This window comes from Natrix helvetica (assembly GCF_964273705.1).
Source record: "Natrix helvetica genome assembly, chromosome: 7".
NCBI classification, from domain to species: domain Eukaryota; kingdom Metazoa; phylum Chordata; class Lepidosauria; order Squamata; family Natricidae; genus Natrix; species Natrix helvetica.
The window spans coordinates 28529000-28550037 of NC_138558.1; the positions used below are offsets into that span (position 1 = coordinate 28529000).

Below are 21038 nucleotides of genomic sequence, written 5' to 3' on the forward strand. Positions count from 1 at the left end.
TACCTAAACATACCTTAATTGATATTCATTTAGTTTTAATTGATTGATCAATTCTAGTTCTAGAATTATATGTGTCTAAATTGGTATTAAATGTTTGCAAAATGGTGTGTCAGATTGAAACTGGAATACAGGAATTGAATAAACAGATTTTTTTTAATTAAGAAAAATCAGATTGTGTTATTCCTATCAATTTATGAATACAATCTCATCCATATTTATTCAGAGTAGCTACTTAGTTCCCTTCAATGCTAAAGTTTAGCATTACCCCAGGAGATAATAGAATTACAGGGATAAGGTTCTCCATTCATTTGAATCACTGAAGTAGGTCACCTAGTCAGGTGGCCTTACACAAATATCTTTGGGAACAGGAATTAGACAAGAAGACGCTGCTTATTTGAATAAACAATTCTAAATGGAGTTTGTGATCCCTGAATGTAAATAGTGCTTAACACTTTGCATTGAAGTATTGTATAAGTGAAATAATTAGTTATCAGCCAAGAAATCTTGTATACCATGGTTCTCAACCTGTGGTCTGCTGACCAGTCGTGGGTTGCCAATTTTTTTACTACCGGTTCAGGCGCGCTCACTGCGACACTTCTGCACATGCACAGAAGTATCCAGGCGGGTGGGCAGAGCCTCCCACTGCCACTACTACTGGTTCGCCCAATCCGGGCCAAACTGGGAGCAACCCACCTCTGCTGGTGACCCATGGGGTGGGGCATGATGTTGTCACAGGGGGTCCATGAAGACTTAAAGGAATGTTATGATTTAAATCTTGAATTAAATCTTGGAGATCTGTGGCCAAGGTCAGAAATGGTATTTGAAGCGGGTCTATGATGAAGAAAAGGTTGAGAACCACTGCCATACATTTTTTTAAAAGGTGCAAATCCTTCAATATTCTGGAATAGATTCATGTCATGCAATCAACAAAAACATACTCATAAAAATGGGAAAATCTAAAAATTCACTGAATGGATGCTTATTGTAACAGGTATGTATGGATAGCAAATTTATATTTCAAAAACACAGATACATAAAGCTAATCTTTAAAACAATCTGTATTAAGTACTATGGACACTGAATGATCTGAAGTAACAGGTAAACAGAAAGTTCTAGAAAACTAAGTTATTTTGATTATACTTGTCCCTGGAAGATACTTGGAAAAATTAATCATTTCAATCTTTAAAACAGCATCTGATAACCATCATTTTTCTCCCACCACAAAACAAGTATATGAAAATAAACCCAGAAACTTTCAGTTTTATGCATTAGATGTTATATAGTCAATTATCATTTCTCTGTATAATAACCAATCTCAGTTTGGAGCTGTTTTAGCTGGTCCAGTAGAAATATATTTACAAATTCAAAGTAATCCATGGAATTAATCCCACAGTTTTAATATTTGTTTTTCAACCTGCAAGTGTTAATTATGTAGGCCAGGTGCCACAGCATTGAAAATCTAGGGTTTAAAACCACTAAACGTTTGTCTAATCAATATATTTTTACCTCAACATTGTGACTCTTTTGGCAAATATCACTCTGGGTACTTTTTAATCCTGTCCTCCACCTATTTACACCCCGATGGGAACGCCAGATCATGTTTTAAACAAAAACCAATCTACATTTTGGACCTGCCCAATGTCAGCAGCCTGCTAATATCCCCATTTCGATCTTGAGAGACTCCCCCGCCCCAATAAAATAGCGCCTTTTCCTCATCGGAAACCGAGGCAGCGTCTCTACACCTTATGCACGGATGTTCCCCGTTAGAATAGTCCGATTTAACTAAGCCATGCGAATCAGCTGAAACAGGGTGACATCATCTAAGCATTGTGGGTAATGTGGACAGATCTGTGTGAATCCAAGTGATGAAAACGCCCTTCATAGCCGCTTAGGCTACCCTACTAAACACGCCCACCCCGGAGCGGCTTCCCCACAGCTCGGCGCTTAAGGGCCGAAGACCGCAGTACAGGCAACGGGGAAGGCGTAGGCTTTTCCTTACCATCCACCAATTCTTCGAGGCTGGCGACCTTCCGGCTGCCATCGACGGTATAGATGGCCCGGACGCCCTGAGGCAGGTTGACGTTGTCGGACAGAGACCTGGTAAGCTCGACCAGGAGGGCGTCGAAGGAGCGGAACCGGTCGCTGGAAATGGGGTAGACCAAGCCCTTGAAGTACTTGTCGCCGTTGCGGTAGAAGCGCGCCTTTTTGGCTTTCTTCTCCGAGCTGAGGGCCTGGAGGGTGCGCGTGCGGTAGAAGCTGCAGTGGGCGCTGTGCGCGGGGCTGGGGATGTGCCCGTTGCCTTTGGGGCCCGAGCTGCTGCTACAAGTGGAGCTGCCCCCTCCCCGGCGGGAGCCCAAGCGCTGCTGCCTTTTGTCTCGCTCCTCGAAATGCTCCAGCTCAATGCACCGCCGCGGGTTGGCCATGGACGGGCTTGGGGTCGCCTGCACCACACACACACGCCCACACTCACACCCACCCCTCGGCTTTCCAAATGAAACTCGGGCTAATAAGAATAATTAAAAAAAAAACCCCAACTCTAAAAGCCACCTCTTAAGCCCCCTGCCCAAAGAGACGACCCGGAATGGGTAGCCCGCCCAGCATCCCACCCATACGAAGGCAGCAGCGTTGGGTTCCTCCGCGACTCGCCGTTCACACGACCCTTTCCCCGAGATGCAGCAGCAGCCCCGAGCTGTGCCCGGGACTCCGTGTCCATCAGGAGACGGCAGGTCGTCGTCGTCGTCGTCCTCTCGACTCAGGCGCGCGCAAGCCCCGAACCGGGAGCCCCGAGCGCTTTCTTGGAGCCGCAGCTCAGCATCTCGCAGCCCGCGGGCAGCCGCAAGAATTGAACGCGGGCGGCGGCGGCAGTATCCGCTGAGGGATTCCCGTTATGAGCCGCTGAGGTTCCGCCAAGCCCTCCCCAAGGGCGGCTTCCATCCAGTTTTAAGCCCGGAGCGGAGAAAAGATGCGGCTGGCGGCGTCCCCGTGCAGTAAACCCGTTCTCTCCTTGGAGCTACCGAGGAAGGGGGTGGGGACGCCGCGGTCTTTCCGTGGCCCCGCCCCCCCGAGGGAGGACCCGGAGTCTCGGCCGACTGCTGCAACCGCGCTAAAATAACGGCGAGAGAAGGCGAGGCGAATGAGGCTTTGGCGCGTCAAGCAGGGGAAAGACCCAAGCCGGAGCTATCCAAGTCCGCTATCCAGTGGCGCGACCGCGCAGGCGCATGCAGACCCAGCCGGCGGCCCTCACCGGGCCGGGGAGATTTCGCTGCCAGCGATACCGCCGCGAGCGTCTCTCCGCCAAGGAAAGCTGCCGTCCGGGATGGGGAAGGAACGGCCTTCCTCTCCCTCCTTTCCTTGTGCCTGCAAGCGCTTCTGAAGCCAGGCGCACAGGATTCCAGCAGAAGGAGCAAGCCAAGGGGATGACCCGGCCAGTTGTACACTAATAGCGATGCAGTGTGTAAGCGAGAGCGGCAAAGATTGCTGCTGGGTCTTAAAATAACTTGGCTTTTACTAAGAACTCCATAATCAGGCTGATCGTTTCCCTTGTAACCCTAATAATCCATGGGAACTGGCTCGCCTAATGCGCAAATTCACCCAGGATGTTCACCAGATCATGAAAAGAGATTCAGCAAAAAACAACAAAAAATTTTTTTTTAAAAAAACCTTGTCTGAACTTATTTATTAGAATAGAATAGAATTATTTATTGGCCAAGTGTGATTGGGCACACAAGGAATTTGTCTTGTCTAGTGCATATGCTCTCAGTGTAGTAAGGAGAATAAAATACATTCATCAAGAATAAAAAGATTAAACACCTAGTGATAGTCAAGGTTACTACTAAGCTATCAAATCGTACTAAATGAACAGAACAAGGATTTGTCTAATGAGCAAATTCAATCAGGATATTCATCACATTGTGCTGATAGATTCAGCAATGACAACAAAAAATATTTTTAAAAACCCTAAAATGAACGTACTACATGAACAGAACAAGAGTTTAACTACGTGTACTTTCCATTAATCAATTTCATTCCTGTTACATGCTATGTATGTCAGGACACATTCTGTCATCATGCATTATTGAGCTTTCATTTGTTTAGTATTTCAGCAGACTCTTGCCACATGTCATGTTAAAATGTTTTATCATTTTTTGTGTTTCTCTGCCCATCTTTGCTTTGTTTATCATGTTATTTGGCAAAAGGTATTTGAACATTTCAAACTTCAGATATCTAATAACTTTGACTTAAATGCCATGCATGTGCAAATGCAGCTTTGCACGCTCACCCACTGCTTCAGCGGTCTGGTTCCCAACAGGCTGTGGCTTATGGAATTTTCTGTCTTAGATGCCAAAATTATTTTGTTTAATCAGGGAACACCAAGCATCCTTTGATGTTGGTAGACTCTACTTATCAAGGAGTATAGGTGGCAGTGAGGTTATAACTACATCAGACAGTTGAAGAAGAAAAAAGGAGAAGAAGAATATCTGAAGGACAATGAATAAAATGCACTGAAAATTAGTTCCTCGTGAAAGCTTACTGAATACCAAAGAAACCAAAGTGGTCTATAAGAAAGGTCAAAGGAAGGACGAAAAAGAGATCTGTTCATAAAAATCTAGGTGAAAAAGCAAATAGCAAGACCTGGCAATTGCTAAGAACAGGAGAGTTGAAGAAAGAGACTGAGGGGATAATTCTGGCTGCATAAGACCAGGCCTTAAGAACAAATGCATACAAAAGCCAGAATTGAGAAGCAAGCAGGAGACAGCAAATGCCACCTCTGCAAAGAAGCTGAATAAATAGTGGATCATGTAGTTAGCTGCTGCAAGAAGATTGTACAGACAATGACATGATAAAGTAGCAATCAAGGTACACCAAAATATCTGCAAGAAATTCTATTTGCCTGCAAGCAAGAACTGGGGGACCCCAAAACAGATGAAGTAATAAAAAAAAATGACCAAGCTAAAGTGCTTTGGGACATATAAATATATTAAACATATAAGCATCTGCCATACAACAACCCAGACTTAACAATTGTTGATAAGACAAAGAAAGAAAAAAAATACCTGTATATTGACATCGCAATACTTAGAGACAGAAGAATAGCAAACGGACTGGGGAAAATAAAAAAAAAATAAAGATCTTCAAATAGAAGCACAATGACTATGGCAAAAGAAAGCAAAGGTAGTACCAAAAGTAACAGACAATATCATCAACAGCCAATTGCAAAAGGCAGCTTTACTTGTAACAGCTTTCATGATGTGATTATATCTTATAATATTGTTAAGGAACAAAATCTGCCTATCCTAGATCTTTGGGAATGTCTCAATAGGTGGACAAAAATGCTAAATCTAGTCTAAATATCTGCAAACAACCACCACCACCACAACAATAATAATATAACTTTTTTTATATCATGTAATAAAATGTTTTGGTCTGGCTTGCTTCATAAGACCAGAGGCGTGAAACTCATGTTGTCATGGCAGCGTCACGTGATGTATCAGGACTCCCCCCCCTTCGGTAAACCAATTGTGGGTGTGGCCAGTGCGTGATGCATCTAGCTCATGGGCCGGGAGTTTGACAGTCCTGCATAAGACCATTTTTCCACTAAAGTCAGCAAATCATATACTGTTCTAATGAGTCTACCTACAACTTGTGCCCATCCAATGAATGAGACAATCTTAAATGTACTTTGGCTGTAAAATTCATTTCTACCAGTACTATCCAATGCCCTCTAACATCAATATAGAAGTTAGAAATTAGAATTTCTACATTAACTTTGTCTTGGTAGGTTGCAGTTATGTTGCACTGCTATTCCCATCAATTAGCAAATAGTCAGATTTGTTATAGATTATGGAATTGTAATTCAGCAATTGAAGTTCACCAAGTTGGAAACAGTCTGATAGTAGTCTGGGCATTAAAAATTACTTAAATATAACTGTGCGCCACAGGGAAGTGTGAAAACATCTACAATCAGATTATTTTTTCTCCATATTGAACTCAAAACTACTAATTTCTGGGAAAAGTACATAACGGTTGTTTATAGATTAATTGTCTCTTCCCTTGCTTGGTAACATTTGCTAGCATGACAAAATGGAATGCTAACATTCCTAATCAGGATACACTAATAGCAATTGTACAATACCTTTAATATTAACCTCTGCCCCCCCCCCCACTCCAGGATGTGGGTAGACTAACTATGATAAGAAAAGCATTTTGCACTTTCTAGCCAAAATGCGACTGGACTAATTTGTATGCAAGGTTTTTTGAAATCTAAAACTTGTGATCTCAGGGAGATAAATAACACATGACATCTTTTTTTACATTTTAATGACTAGGTTTACAAAGAAGGTATTCTTAGGATAGTGGGTATTTTATTCATGTGATGGGTTGTTTATTTCTTTTTAGCAATCTACTATTTTTGCAATAAAAGTAAGAGGAGCTTTTTGGGGAAACATGTAAATATGAAAAGTGATAGCAAGGTTAAAAATATCTTTTCTTTTAATGATGTGGCTTCAACCTTATCCAAGTAAGTTTTTATATAAAACAAACAAAAAAACTTAAGAACTTGTTAATATATACATATAGTGTGTCTGTGTGTGGGGGGGGGGGTTACACACACATTACATACATACACACACTGTGTGTGTGTGTCTGTGTGTGTGGGCTGGCCTGATGTGGATGTGTCTTGAAACCCAGATCAGGCTTTCTGTGGCAATTGAAAACGGTCCAGTTAACAGGGAAAATGTGTGCTTTAAATGTCTGCAAGCTTCACATTTTGTCATTCCCGGCACCCCAACTTCCTTATAACAAGACACATACATGTGGCCAGGAGGAGTAAATAGAACTTTGTTGACTCTGGAGAGCGGTGTCTTTGCCCATAACCATAATTCACGCTTTGCCACAACCTTTGTGAAAGGTCACAGGTTATCTCTTAAAGGAAAGCAAGGTCAAGAAACATTGTCCACTGAAGGGACACTTTTCGTCTTCTTCCTCCATCCCCTCCTTTTTTCTTTGCATTTTTGGGGAAGTTGATTCTAGGCTAGTTTGGAAGATATGTGTTCTACCATGTTCCTGACTGAAAGGTGACAGTGATGGTGAACCTTTTCGGCACCAAGTGCAGGCCCGCAGCGAGCTCCAAGTGAACTGGCTCTATAAGCTCCAGCCGCGGCCTGTGAAAGGTTCCAGGAGCTTCCACTAAGCGGAACTGCGGAGCAAACAAGTCCGTCCGACCTGTCCGAAGAACACCCTCCGACTGAACTGCACAGGTCTGGCAGAGCTACCAAAAAGCCCGCCTACCTGCGTGACTATGTTACCAGTAGGATTATCCCAGCTAAAAGGGGAGGGGTGTTAGAAACTAGCTTCAATTAATGGTTTCTACCAAGGTCCTCTGTTCCAGCAGGAACAGAGGTTTAATCTCATTGGTCGAAGGGTCTGATAGCTCCCTATAAAAGGGCTGCTGTCAGACTCAACCTTCACTGGATTGTATATACTTGTTCTGTTACAATAAAGAGCTGTTGTTGCGTTTAGCCTGAGTGTGCCTTTCCATTACCCAATCTAACACCGAACATCTGTTCATTTTATTAGTTATTTAATTATAAACTTTTGAAGAGGTTGCAGCAGCATCACAATCCAGTTGAGGAGCTTCTTCCTGAATTCAGGAGTTGATTTGAATGAGCCAATGCCACTGCAATTTTAGTATCTATTCAGAGGTAAAAAGGGAGCCCACTTCTCCTGTAATGGAATATTTACAAAAAATATTGTAACATCTTGTTTTTGGCTGAGAAGTATGCAATTTTAACCAATTATATTTGTAGAGAACTGAAATTCACCATAACTTCTAAAAGGCATTATGGAAATTTAAAATTGTACTTCTTTAAAATGTGATTATATACTCTTGCTGTTTGGGGACAATCCTGACCTGTCCATCAACAGAAGTTAAATTACACACTATGAGACTGAAACAAATGACCTCTGGAGGACGAATCGTGCACAGAGAGCTGATGACCACAGCAAAAATCAAGGAACCAATGAGCACACCAGTTGCTTGAAATCTCTCCAGCTAAGGAGAGGACAGGAGACATGTTCCAAATACCTTGCACGGAGACTCCAGGACAGCAGTTTTCCATGGGTTTGAGCACTGTGAGGCAAAAGGATGAATCACTTGCTCACAACCTTGGTTTAAAGGACACTAAGTTTAAAGGACACTAGTTCCAAGGTGGTACAGCGGAGAGCTGAGGTGTTGCAGTGGTTAGAGTGCAGTACTGCAGGCTACTTCAGCTGACTGCTAGCTGCAGTTTGGCAGTTCAAATCTCACCGGCTCAAGTTTGACTCAGCCTTCCATCCTTCCAAGGTCAGTAAATTGAGGACCCAGATTGTTGGCGGCAATATGATGACTCTGCAAACCATTTAGAGAGGGCTGTAAAAGCACTATGAAGTGGTATATAAGTCTAAGTGCTATAAGTGCTATAGCTATATTTTACCTTTGTTACAAGGTTTATTTAGTGTGTGTGTGTGATGAGTAAATCTACTGACTATTAAATTACAAGGAAATCTGGTACACTGATTAAAGCTTACCTTCGTGCTATAATGTCAAAAAACTCAGGAAAGACCATAAATCTGGCCTCAAATTGTCCAGTGCAAAAGCCTTCATGTTTCAAGAAATGTGGCTTAGGAGCATTCCAAGGACTGGAAATTGGCAGCTAAAAAGTGTGAAATATTAAACAATACTGAGGACCCAGATTGAGGGCTGTAAAAGCACTATGAAGCGGTATGTAAGTCTAAGTGCTATTGCTATTCTAATTAAAGAATTAGAAATCAGCAGCAAAAAGCTAAATAAGATTTTTATTTAAGAAAATCTAAACAGATTAGGGGTCCAGATAAATTTGGAATATTAGATTTTGGAATTAACTATAAAAAAATAAATAGCTTTTCATCAGAAATAGACTTATTTTGATTATCCTGGCTTTTGTAACCATAATAAAGGTGTCGTAAGTTGCATTATGATTTTAGAAACTGATTTTAGAGAGGACTAAAGATTCTAAACAGAAGTGAAAAATATAAGCCTTGATGTCAGTTAATATTGGAATTACAAAATGACATAAACCATAACATTGGAAGCATCAAAAGCGATTTTTGAAGAATAGAGCCGGAAATCAGTAACTATAACATCACGAGGAGGAGGAGTGGGTGAGCACTGGGTGAGAGCCTGGACTACTGGACCCTTCAGGTGGGAGCCAGGACAGAGTGGGAGAGGATGGTGGTTATGGTGGTTGAGGGGGCCTGGATCATCTGAGGCCTCTGGAAGATCTGGCCTAGGGCCATGGACTGGGCCTATGACCATGGAGAGGCTGGAAGGCTGCCTGGGAGTATGGTTATCTGGAGCCAAGACTGCCCCCCCCACCCACCAAGGACCCTGAATCTCTGCTCCTGAGCTTATCCCCACCTAGGACCACCTAAGACCATGGAGGGTTATCACCAACTTTACAGCTGGGGCTATCACCCATTTTTCTACCATTTTTACCATCATCGCCACATCCGTCTAATCTTATCATCTAGACATCTGCTCCTCCCCCCACTCATTACTGAAGAATTATCCAGGACAATGCCTCTTACCCCCCACATTGACATTGACTTATGGGACTAATGCCTTCTACCTCCCCCCCATACTGGCTTATTTTTACCATCTACAGCACCTTAACCCCTACTGGAATTTTGTTGATAATAACTTATTCGAGGTTAGACTTGCTCCGCCTGCGGGAGGCCCCTCTCTCGCAGGTTTGGCCCTTGGCCCTTTCAAGGGCCCGCCTCGAGGACGGGTTCGTGGACCCCGAGAGGTGCAGGAACCGGAAGCTAAGGGGATTTTTAGTAAAATGTTTTTTATCTTTTTTAGGGGGTTCCAGGGTGGGGGGGAGGGCTAACCAGACCGGGAGGAGAGCCAGCACCGGACAGAGAGGTGAGTCCAGGAAGGACGGGGATGCGGTGGAGGGGGGGAATATAAAGGTCACTAGAGCAGAGGGTTGTCCTATTACAACGGTCGTGGGGAGGAGGGGATGCGAGGACAGGATAAGATCCCAAGGTCGGTTGGGAGACCGTGGCTGCTGGTTACGCCCGGTCGCTTGTACCAACCCCTGCAGTCTAGGTGGACAGGTGCTACAGAGCCAGGGCCTGCGGCTGATGCTTTGCAACGCAAGGTCTGTTACCAACAAGGCCCCCCTCATTAATGAGTTGATCTCAGAGGGGGAGCTAGACCTTGCAGGGATAACGGAGACCTGGTTGGGCCACGAGGGTGGTTTACCCCTTGTGGAAATGTGCCCACCAGGCTTCCGGGCATTCCATCAGCCCCGGGCCCTGGGTAAGGGTGGTGGGGTGGCGGTGGTTATGCGGGAATGTTTAGAGCCGAGGGAGTTCACTGTCCCTCAGATACCCGGGTGTGAGTCCCTTGGTGTGAACTGGGGCCCAGGGAGTCAGTGGGGCTTGCTGATTGTATACTTGGCTCCTCGCTATGCATCAGCAGCCCTGCCCGAGCTCCTCGAGCTAATCTCAGCGACGGCAGTTGAGACTCCCAGACTTTTGGTCATGGGGGACTTCAACTTGCCGTCAACGGGAGCGGCTTCCGAGGTGGCTCGGGAGTTCATGGCTTCCATGACGGCCATGGACCTGATCCAATTAGTGCAGGGCCCCACTCACGAAGGGGGCCACACACTGGACCTCATTTTTGTATCTGAACAGTGGACGAGTGATCTGGGAATAGGGGACTTAGTCATCACGCCCCTGTCATGGTCAGACCACTCATCCCTCCGGCTGGACTTCCCTGGCGCTATCCCCCACCGCGAGGAGGCGGAACCAGACTCTACAAGCTGGTACCGCCCCAGGCACCTGATGGAATCGGATAGATTCCAGACGGAGCTTGGGCCAATACCTGTAGCCTTGTCCCGCTCCCGCTCCGAGGACCTAGTGACTGCCTGGAATAGAGCGACGACTGGGGCCTTGGACCGGGTTGTGCCTTTGCGACCTCTCCTGCGGCATCGACCCACCTGGGTTCCTTGGTTTACTGAGGAGCTAAGGGTGATGAAGCGCCACAGGAGACGTCTAGAGAGCAGGTGGAGGTCCTCACGCTCCGAATCTGACCGAACACAGGTAAGAGCCTATTTGCGGACTTACCTTGTGGCAATAAGAGCGGCCAAGCGTAGACATTGTGCTGCCCTTATTGCGTCCGCTTTGGGAGGAGTTTGACTCGGTTGCCATCGAGGATTTGGACAGGTTGCGTGGACGTCTGCGACCCACCACATGTTTATTGGACCCGTGTCCCTCCTGGCTTGTACTGGCATCCTGGGAGGTTACGCGCGACTGGCTCCTGGGCCTAGTGAACGCCTCGTTGGGTGAGGGGTCTCTACCGGCCACCTTGAAAGAGGCGGTGGTGAGGCCCCTGCTCAAGAAGCCTTCCCTGGACCCAACCGACCTAGTCAATTATCGTCCAGTCTCCAACCTTCCTTTCTTAGCGAAGGTTGTAGAGAGTGTGGTGGTACAGCAGTTCCCACGTCACCTGGAGGAAAATGATTATCTAGACCCGCGCCAGTCCGGCTTCCGACCCGGACACAGCACGGAGACGGCCTTGGTCGCATTGGTTGATGATCTCTGGAGGGCTAGAGATAGGGGTTGTTCCTCTATCCTGGTCCTATTAGATCTCTTGGCGGCGTTCGATACCATCGACCATGGTATCCTGTTGCACCGGCTAGAGGGGTTGGGAGTCAGGGGCACCGTTTTACGGTGGTTTGGCTCCTACCTCTCTGACCGGACGCAACGTGTGTTGGCAGGGGAGCAGAGATCGACCCGGAGGCCACTCACATGTGGAGTGCCACAGGGATCGGTGCTCTCGCCTCTCCTGTTCAACACATACATGAAACCGCTGGGCGAGATCATCTGTGGTTTTGGGGTGGGATATCATCTGTATGCTGATGATACTCAGCTATACATTTCCACCCCGAACCACCCTAATGAGGCCGTCGAAATGATGTCCCGGTGTTTGGAGGCCGTACGGGTCTGGATGGATGGCAACCGACTAAAACTCAACCCTTCCAAGACGGAGTGGCTGTGGCTTCCGGCCTCCCGGTTCAACCAGGTGCTTCCATCTCTGGCCATCGGGGGCGTGCAACTAGCCCCCATGGAACAGGTGCGCAATTTGGGCGTCCTCCTAGATGCCCGGCTGTCCATGGATGACCATGTAACAGCCGTGGCAAGGGGGGCGTTCCATCAGGTCCGCCTGATGCGCCAATTGCGCCCCTTATTGGACCGGGATGCCCTACGCACAGTCACCCATGCGCTAGTGACGTCTCGCCTGGACTACTGCAATGCTCTCTACATGGGGCTTCCCTTGAGATGCACTCGGAGACTACAGTTGGTCCAGAACGCGGCCGCGCGGGTGATTATGGGGAGGACTAGATACTCCCCTGTAACACCTCTCCTGCGCGAGCTGCACTGGCTTCCTGTGGTCTACCGAGTGCGTTTCAAGGTTTTGATTATGATCTTTAAAGCGCTTCATGGCACAGGGCCTAGTTACATGCAGGATCGCATCCTGCCCCACACATCCCTACGACCAATTCGCTCACACAGAGAGGGACTTCTCCGGGTGCCGTCCGCCAAACAGTGTCGGGGGGCGACACCCAGGAGCAGAGCCTTCTCTGTGATGGGCCCAGCCCTGTGGAATGACCTCCCCCGTGACATCAGGATTACTTCCGATCTCCGCTCCTTCCGTGTACAGCTGAAGACCCACCTCTTTCAATTATCTGGCCTGGCTCAACCGTAATTTTTCTCACTCCTCCTGACTGTCTTTTTAAATTTTAAATTTTAATTGTACATTAGGTTTTTTATAATTGGGGTATTTTAATGGTGATTTTTAACTGTCTAAATGTTGTAATTTGTTACCTCCTCCGTGCATGTGTGTCTTTGTATATATGTATGTTTGTGTGTTTGTACACATGTTTTATGTTTTATATGCCCATTGTACGCCGCCCCGAGTCCTGCCTGGAAAGGGAGCGGCTAATAAATTCAAATTATTATTATTATTATTATTATTATTATTATTATTATTATTATTATTATTATTATTATTATTATAACCGCCCTGCCGCCCTGTTTCGGGTGACCCGCTCCCTTTTATCGCAGGGGACGCGAGAGACACCCTTACAGGGAAGAGCAGAGGAGTTTGGGGAATATCTTCAGGACAAAATCGATCAGATCCGGAGCGGATGGACCTCCGTCAGTGGACCAGACGAGCCGTCAACAGCGAGTCTTGAGAGACCATTCCGGGAGGAGTTTGACTCTGTTGCCCCCGAGGATTTGGACAGGTTGCGTGGACGGCTACGACCCACCACATGTTCAATGGACCCGTGCCCCTCCTGGCTGGTACTGGCAGCCTGGGAGGTGACACGAGGCTGGCTTCTGGGCCTGGTGAACGCCTCATTGGGTGAGGGTTACTTACCAACCGCCTTGAAAGAGGTGGTGGTGAGACCCTTGCTCAAGAGACCTTCGCTCGACCCAATGGAGCTAGCTAATTACCGTCCAGTCTCCAACCTCCCCTTCTTGGCGAAGGTTGTTGAGAATGTGGTGGCGCAGCAGTTTCCACGACACCTGGACGAATCCGACTATCTAGACCCATGCCAGTCCGGCTTCCGACCTGGGCACAGCACTGAGACAGCCTTGGTCGCATTGGTTGATGATCTCTGGAGGGCCAGAGATAGGGGTTGTTCCTCTATCCTGGTCCTATTAGACCTCTCGGCGGCTTTTGATACCATCGACCATGGTATCCTATTGCGCCGGTTGGAGGGGATGGGAGTCGGAGGCACCGTTCTGCGGTGGTTCGGCTCCTACCTCTCCGACCGGAAGCAATGTGTGTTGACAGGGGGGCAGAGGTCGTCCCTGAGGCCACTCACTTGTGGGGTGCCGCAGGGGTCGGTCCTCTCGCCTCTCCTGTTCAACGCATATGTGAAGCCACTGGGTGAGATCATCCGTGGCTTTGGGGTTGAGTACCACCTGTACGCTGATGACACTCAGCTGTACATTTCAACCCCAAACCACCCCAACGAGGCTATCGAAGTGATGTCCCGGTGTTTGGAAGCCGTCGGGGTCTGGATGGGGGACAACAGACTCAAACTCAACCCCTCCAAGACCGAGTGGCTATGGGTACCGGCACCTCGGTTCAGCCAGCTGACACCATCGCTGGCCATAGGGGGCGAACAACTGTCCCCTGTGGAGCGGGCGCGCAATTTGGGCGTCCTCCTTGATGCCCAGCTGTCACTGGAGGACCATGTGGCAGCCGTGGCAAGGGGGGCGTTCCACCAGGTTCGCCTGGTGCGCCAATTGCGCCCCCTACTGGACCAGAGTGCCCTGCGCACGGTCACTCATGCGCTGGTGACGTCTCGCCTGGACTACTGCAATGCCCTCTACATGGGGCTTCCCTTGGGACGCATCCGGAGACTGCAGCTAGTTCAGAACGCAGCCGCGCGGGTTATCATGGGGAGTACACGTTACTCCCACGTAACACCGCTCCTGCGCGAGCTGCACTGGCTACCTGTGGCCTTTCGGGTGCATTTCAAGGTATTGATCACCATCTTTAAAGCGCTCCATGGCATAGGACCTAGATATCTGCAGGATCACATCCTACCACACACGTCCCTGCGACCTATTCACTCACACAGGGAGGGACTCCTCCTGGTGCCGTCCGCTAGACAGTGTCAGCGGGCGACACCTAGGAGTAGGTCCTTCTCTGTGATGGGCCCAACCCTCTGGAATGACCTCCCCCCGACATTCGAACCACCACCGACCTCCGTTCCTTCCGTCAAAAGTTAAAGACTCACCTATTTCAATCAGCTGGCCTGGCACTTTCTTAGTTTTACCTCCCGGGGATTTATTTTAATTGGGTTTGGGTTTTTAATTGGGGATGTTTTTAGGGTTTTAGAATATATTTATTTCTTGTACAGCCTATCTCCTCCATCCAAATGTATTTAATTGTTTTATGATTGTATTTTTATCTGCATTGACTGTACACCGCCCCGAGTCCCTTTTTGGGAGAGGGGGCGGTCTAGAAATCCAAGAAATAAATAAATAAAATAAATCAACGTTATCAGTAAAAATGTCAGTTTCCATGAATAGACTATGTCAAAAAGATGTTAATGAAGGAATGGCAAATATGGAAGAAATTTTACCTGACAAGACAAATTACTGAAAGTGGAGATATAAAGATAATGATCTGGAGAAGGTTGTTTACTTGATATAGACAAGAAAGTGGCTGAAGTATTAAAAATGGAAATATAAATGATAAACCAAGAAAATGACCTGGAAAATACATTTCTTGTCCTCAGATCAAGAAGTGCATCATGGGGAAAAAAGAGGGACAAAGATAAATGATTAAGCATTTACAACATTTACAAATTTATTTATTAACCATTTATATCACTTTCCAGCCCAGAAAAATGGGGAGTTTAAGAAGAAATTAAGAGAACAGGTAACCATTGGATTTCATTTTCAATAGTTCTCATGTGCGCAGTTAAGAAAAAGATTTAATATAGGCTTAAAAAGTAGCAGAAGTAGACTGTGATAAAACTGATTTTGAATATGAATGAAATGCAACTGATGAACATGTGATTGCTAAAATATATAAACATTGAGTTTTGAAATGGAGAAAGCAGGTTAGAGAATAAGCAATAAAATGGGCCACATATTTTGGTTATAATATTCAAATTGATCAGCAGGAAAGATTGTGGTTGAAAGGTCTGAAATTCACTAGAATTTAAAAGAAAACTTTTTTAAAAATGATGTACCATTGGTATATGACACCAGAAAAATTGTCTAAGAGGTAAACATTTACTTCTAATCACTACTGGAAATGGAAATCCATCTTAAATTTGCCAAGGTTAAAAAATGCTGCTCCGTGGAAACCAGTCACAACTTAAAAACTGAATAAGGTAAAGGTAAAGGTTCCCCTCACACATATGTGCTAGTCATTTCTGACTCTAGGGGGCGTTGCTCATCTCAGTTTCAAAGCCAAAGAGCCAGTGCTGTCCAAATACGTCTTCATGGTCATGTTGCCAGCATGACTCAATGCCGAAAGCGCACGGAATGCTGCTAATACCTTCCCACCAAAGGTAGTCGCTATTTTTCTACTTCTGCCAACCTAGCAATTTGAAAGCACATAAAAATGCAAGTAGAAAAATAGGAACCACCTTTGGTGGGAAGATTACAGCGCTCCGTGTGCCTTCGGCATTGAGTCATGCCGGCAACATGACCTCGGAGATGTCTTTGGACAGTGCTGGCTCTTCGGCTTTGAAATGGAGATGAGCACTGCCCTCTTACGTGCTTTCTAACTGCTAGGTTGGCAGAAGCTGGGACAAGTAATGGGAGCTCACTCCGTTACACGGCACTAGGGATTCAAAGCGCCAAACTGCTGACCTTTCGATCGACAAGCTCAGCGTCTTAGCCACTGAGCCACTGCTTCCCTATTAAAAACTGAATAGGCAATCGCAAATCAGAATGGAACAGATTTAAGCAAGTTCTTTTTTCCCCCAGGGGAAAAAAATCAGCCAAATCATTCTGCTCAGCCTCAGGACCTGAGTTTCAATCAAAGGTAATGAACCCTCATGATATTTAGGCACTGCTTGTTGCTGTGTCATTTTGCATTTGCTGCAGCTTCTGAACTACAGAGGTTTCATTTCATGAAATGAATAAAATAAACATGTGTGGAATCTAAGTTGAGCCAAAGAAATAATGAGAAACACGGATGTAGAAATGAAAGTACAAGGGAATAGTGCATATGTATCTGTAAGATGCTTCCCCCCCAAAGTTCCAATGCTGGGGGAAGAAATTGAAGTTTACTTTTTAAAATAATGGCCAATTTATTTAATGACACAGTTGTTGAGTTTATGTTCAACAAAATTCCCATTGTGTATGTAGAAAGTTAAAACCCATCCCTCTCCTAGAAAAATGAAATATCCTAGTGTAGGAAGTTATCACCCAGCCCTCTCCCAGAAAAATGAAATATCCTAGGAAATATTGAAGGGGCAGATTATTATATTTTCCTGGATGTGAAAAAGGGAGAAACACATTTTAAACACAAAGTAAATTCCTGCAGCTTCCTGCCCATCTCCACTTTGTCAATGGGCCATTAAGAAGGCCAAGCTAGTCCACTTTACATAATAAAGAGTTCTCCCCTTCAGCTCCAGGGGGATGGGAATGAAGGCATGATAATATTGGCATTTTACTCAACTGACCACATGGCATCTGAGAACTCTAAGAATTCAACCAAACCTGGACTCAGCCTAGAGAGTTGCCCCTGCATGGGCCCATGTGAGTCTGACAACCAATCAGAATACATTTCTTACACAGGAACAGGAAAAAGATAGGTGGGGTTGAACAGATTATAAAAAGCCCTGCAAGCCCTTCTTCAGTCTCCTCTCTTCTCTTCCCTTCTCTCTTCTTCTCCCCAACATTGAAGCATGTGATCACCTTTTCTGATCAGGACTCAAGGCATGTGGTCCTGTCCACCATTAAAACCATCTTTCCAAGCAGCCTCCATGTCTCCAGTGTCTTTTTCCCCACTTGGAGCCGAACCCAGAAGGACATTTCTTCCAACACTAGGAAATATTGAAAAGGCAGAATATTATATTTCCCTGGATGTGAAAAGGGAGAAACATGTTTTAAAGACAAAGTAGCTCCCTGCAGCTTCCTTCCCATCCCCCTTTGTCAATGGGCCATTAAGATTCCCAAGCCAGGCCCTTTACATAATAAAGAGTTCTCCCCTACAGCTTCAGAGTGATGGGATTAAGGCATGATTAGCCTTTACCCACTCACCACATGGCATCTGAGAACTCAACCAAATGTGGATTCAAAACACAGCCTAGAGAGTTGCCCCTGCATGGCCCCATGGGAGTCTGATAACCAATCAGAATACATTTCTTACACAGGAACAGGAAACAGGTAGGTGGGGCCGAACAGATTATAAAAATCTTTGCAAGTCCCTTCTTCAGCCCTTCCCTTTCCTTCTCTCTTCTTCTGCACCCAACATTGAAGCAAGTGATCACCTTTTCTGTTCAGGACTCAAGCCATGTGGTCCTGTCCACCATTAAACCATCTTTCTAAGCAGCCCCCATGTCTCCAGTGTCTTTTTCCCCACTTGGAGCTGAACTCAGAAGGACATTTCTTTCAACATGTATATAGACCTTCTTTCAGAAGTTTGGGGATTATTGTAACAATTTATAAAATTGAGAAACAGAGGGAAATAATAATGTAAAATGTGGTACCTGGGCATATCAACATCCATTGAATCAACACTTTCTTTACATCTTCACAGGGATACATTCTGCGCACAGCTTTCAGTGCAGATAAATTATATAATAATAATAATAATAATAATAATAATAATAATAATAATAATAATAATAATAATAATAATAATAATAATAATAATAATAACAACAACAACAACAACAACAACAACAGTAACAGTAATAGTAATAATAATGACTGCTTCTCTGAAAGCTTGGGAGATTTATTGGTAAAAAAAAATAATCAGCATGGGGACAGGTGTTTCCTAGCAGTAGTTAATTGCATGACTGGTTAAAATGCCCTAAGCAACACACTCAGGTTTCTGGCCATCTCAGGAAGGCCATAATTGCCTAAAATGCTGATGATTACTGCACTTACAGGGTGCTTGTGAAAGCTTTTATCCCATTTCCTTTCATTTCCTAAGCTGTTCTTCTGAGGTGGAAAAGGATTACTTCCTCTAGCTATATGTTGTTCTATATGCTCTGATTCACTATATTTTTGTTTATAGGACAGTTTTTGCTCCTTATCTATTTCTTTCTGAGGAAAGCATTTAGTCTCTTTGTTTATTATCTGTACCCGTTACAGGCAGGTGAAATTTTGCATTTTTTACACCTGAAAAATAATGCAACAATGAAATGTCGCTTTATATTTAAAATAAACTTGCAAGGATATAAGGTGAATTTCAACAATCAATGAAAAACAGCACATCATTAAAATATTCCTCTCTAACACATGCTCCTCTGCTCACACACATACACAATACACTTGGGTTTAATTGAAAACTTTATTTTCGCCCATAGAAGATAAATAACGTAACATATATTTCATGGATTGTCTTCTATAGCATCTTTGTATTCTGGCTATTTGATCCTAATTGGGAAGAATAATTGTTTAGATTTTGCTGTGTGGCTTTTGCCCTAGCTATCAGGTAAAAGAAATGTCAGAAGCAGGTCAAAAGCTAATATGCTTTTTTTTGTCTTGTGACACAGACTTGACTGAGTAGATGCGTTGACTAATGGAAGAAGGTGACCATTTACATTTATTTTTTCTTCCCTTGCAGTCTGACACATACCAATATCTATTCTTTTTTTTGAAAGTTCCCTTTTCCTTTGAAAAAATATTTTTAGGGGACTGAAGGGGAAAATAGTCCAAAAATACCATCTGTATGCTAGCATTACATCATGAAGTTGGGAAGGGTTATTTTGGCCCTTTCACTTCTCCATTTCTAAATATTATGTATAATATATACCGTATTTTTCAGAGTATGAGACGCACTGGAATTTAACACGCACCAAGATTTTGAAGAGGCAAATTTTAAAAAATTTTTTTGCACTCTGTAGACCTACCCAAAACGGCCCATTTTTCATGAAAATGGGCCTGTTTTTTTTGTCAAAAAGGGCATGCATAGCCTTTAGGGGCTTGTAGAGTGCTCCTGGGGGCTGGGGGTGCAAAAACGAGCAGAAAACGTCCCATTTTCACTAATTTTCGCCCTCCCCAGCCCCCAGGAGCACTCTGGAAGCCTCCTAAAGGCTATGCATGGCCATTTTTACAAAAGAGGTGGGATTTTGGGAGGGAAAAAAATTGCTGTATTCAGTGTATAAGACGCACCCAGATTTTCACCCTCTTTTTTGAGGGAAAAAGGTGCATCTTATACAAAAAATACAGCAATAAAATGTTGCAGACTACAGGGGCACAGAATGAATTATGTGGCAACATACGTTTCTTGACTCTATCTGTCAGAATCAAGATAGGTTATATTTGCAGCAAGGTTTAGGACAACTTGCTGTGGCCAGCTCACTACCACAATCTTGCCATACTCATCTCATCGCGGCCAACCTGGCATGATCCTCTTGCCACGGGGCAATCCATGTGGAATAATTCAAAGCAACAGATGTTATCTGCCACAGTCCCTTCTACATTGTTTCCATTTTTATCAATGGAAATAAGGTCAAGGACACAGTGGTGGGTAATACAGGTAGTCCCTAACTTACAACACTTTGTTTAGTGACAGTTCAAAGTCACAAGGGCAGTGAACAAAGTGAAATGACCATTTTTTCACACTTGTGACCATTGCAGCACCCCCATGTGGCCATGTGATTTACATTTGGTTGCTTGGCAACTGATTCACATTTATGATGGTTGCAGTTTCCCAGGGTTATGTGGTCCCCTTTTGCGACCTTCTGCCAAGCTAAGTCAAAGGGAAAGCCAGATTCGCTTAATAGCAATAGCATTCAGACTTATATACAGCTTCACAGTGCTTTTCATCCCTCTCTAAGCAGTTTGCAGAGTCAGCAGTGGTGGGATGCTGCTGGTTTAACAACTGGTTCAGTGAGCGCGCCTGAAGCACTTGCGCGCAGTGCTAAAAATGAAGCATTTAGAAGCTCAGCTGCTTACCTTCCAAGTCAGCAATGGTAAGTAGAACAGTGAGAGGGTGGAAATCAACTGTGATTGAGATGAGCTAGAAAGCAGGAAATAAGGGACAGGATAGGGCGGGGCCGGGTGAGCGGGGCCAGATGATTGTCGAAGCTATTGGTTCACCCAAGCTGGTCCAAACCAGCTGAATACTACCTCTGCGAGTCAGCATATTGCCCCCAACAATCTGGGGCCTCATAATTGTGTTACTAATTTAACAACTGCAGTGGTTCACTTAACGCATGTGGCAAGAAAAGTCGTAAAACGGGGCAAAACTTTTAACAAATTTCTCACTTAGCAACAGAAATTTTGAGCTCAAT

At 45.0% G+C, this 21038-nt stretch overlaps 1 protein-coding gene across 5 annotated transcripts in view; it reads right to left on the minus strand.

Annotated features, from left to right (window-relative positions):
* Window positions 1-3101, minus strand: part of DCLK2 (doublecortin like kinase 2) — a 104536-nt gene extending 101435 nt beyond the window's left edge. For 4 of the 5 annotated variants that reach the window (XR_014175891.1, XR_014175893.1, XM_081959511.1 and 1 more), the window contains exon 1: window positions 2000-3100. Coding sequence is in view for 2 of the 5 variants with exons in the window: in XM_081959511.1 (XP_081815637.1) it covers window positions 2000-2423 (424 nt within the window). In the remaining 3 variants the exon portion in view is untranslated. Of the gene's footprint in view, window positions 1-1999 lie in introns of all 5 variants that reach the window. The other variant, XR_014175892.1, reaches the window with a different exon arrangement.
* Between the last annotated feature and the right edge of the window lie 17937 nt (window positions 3102-21038).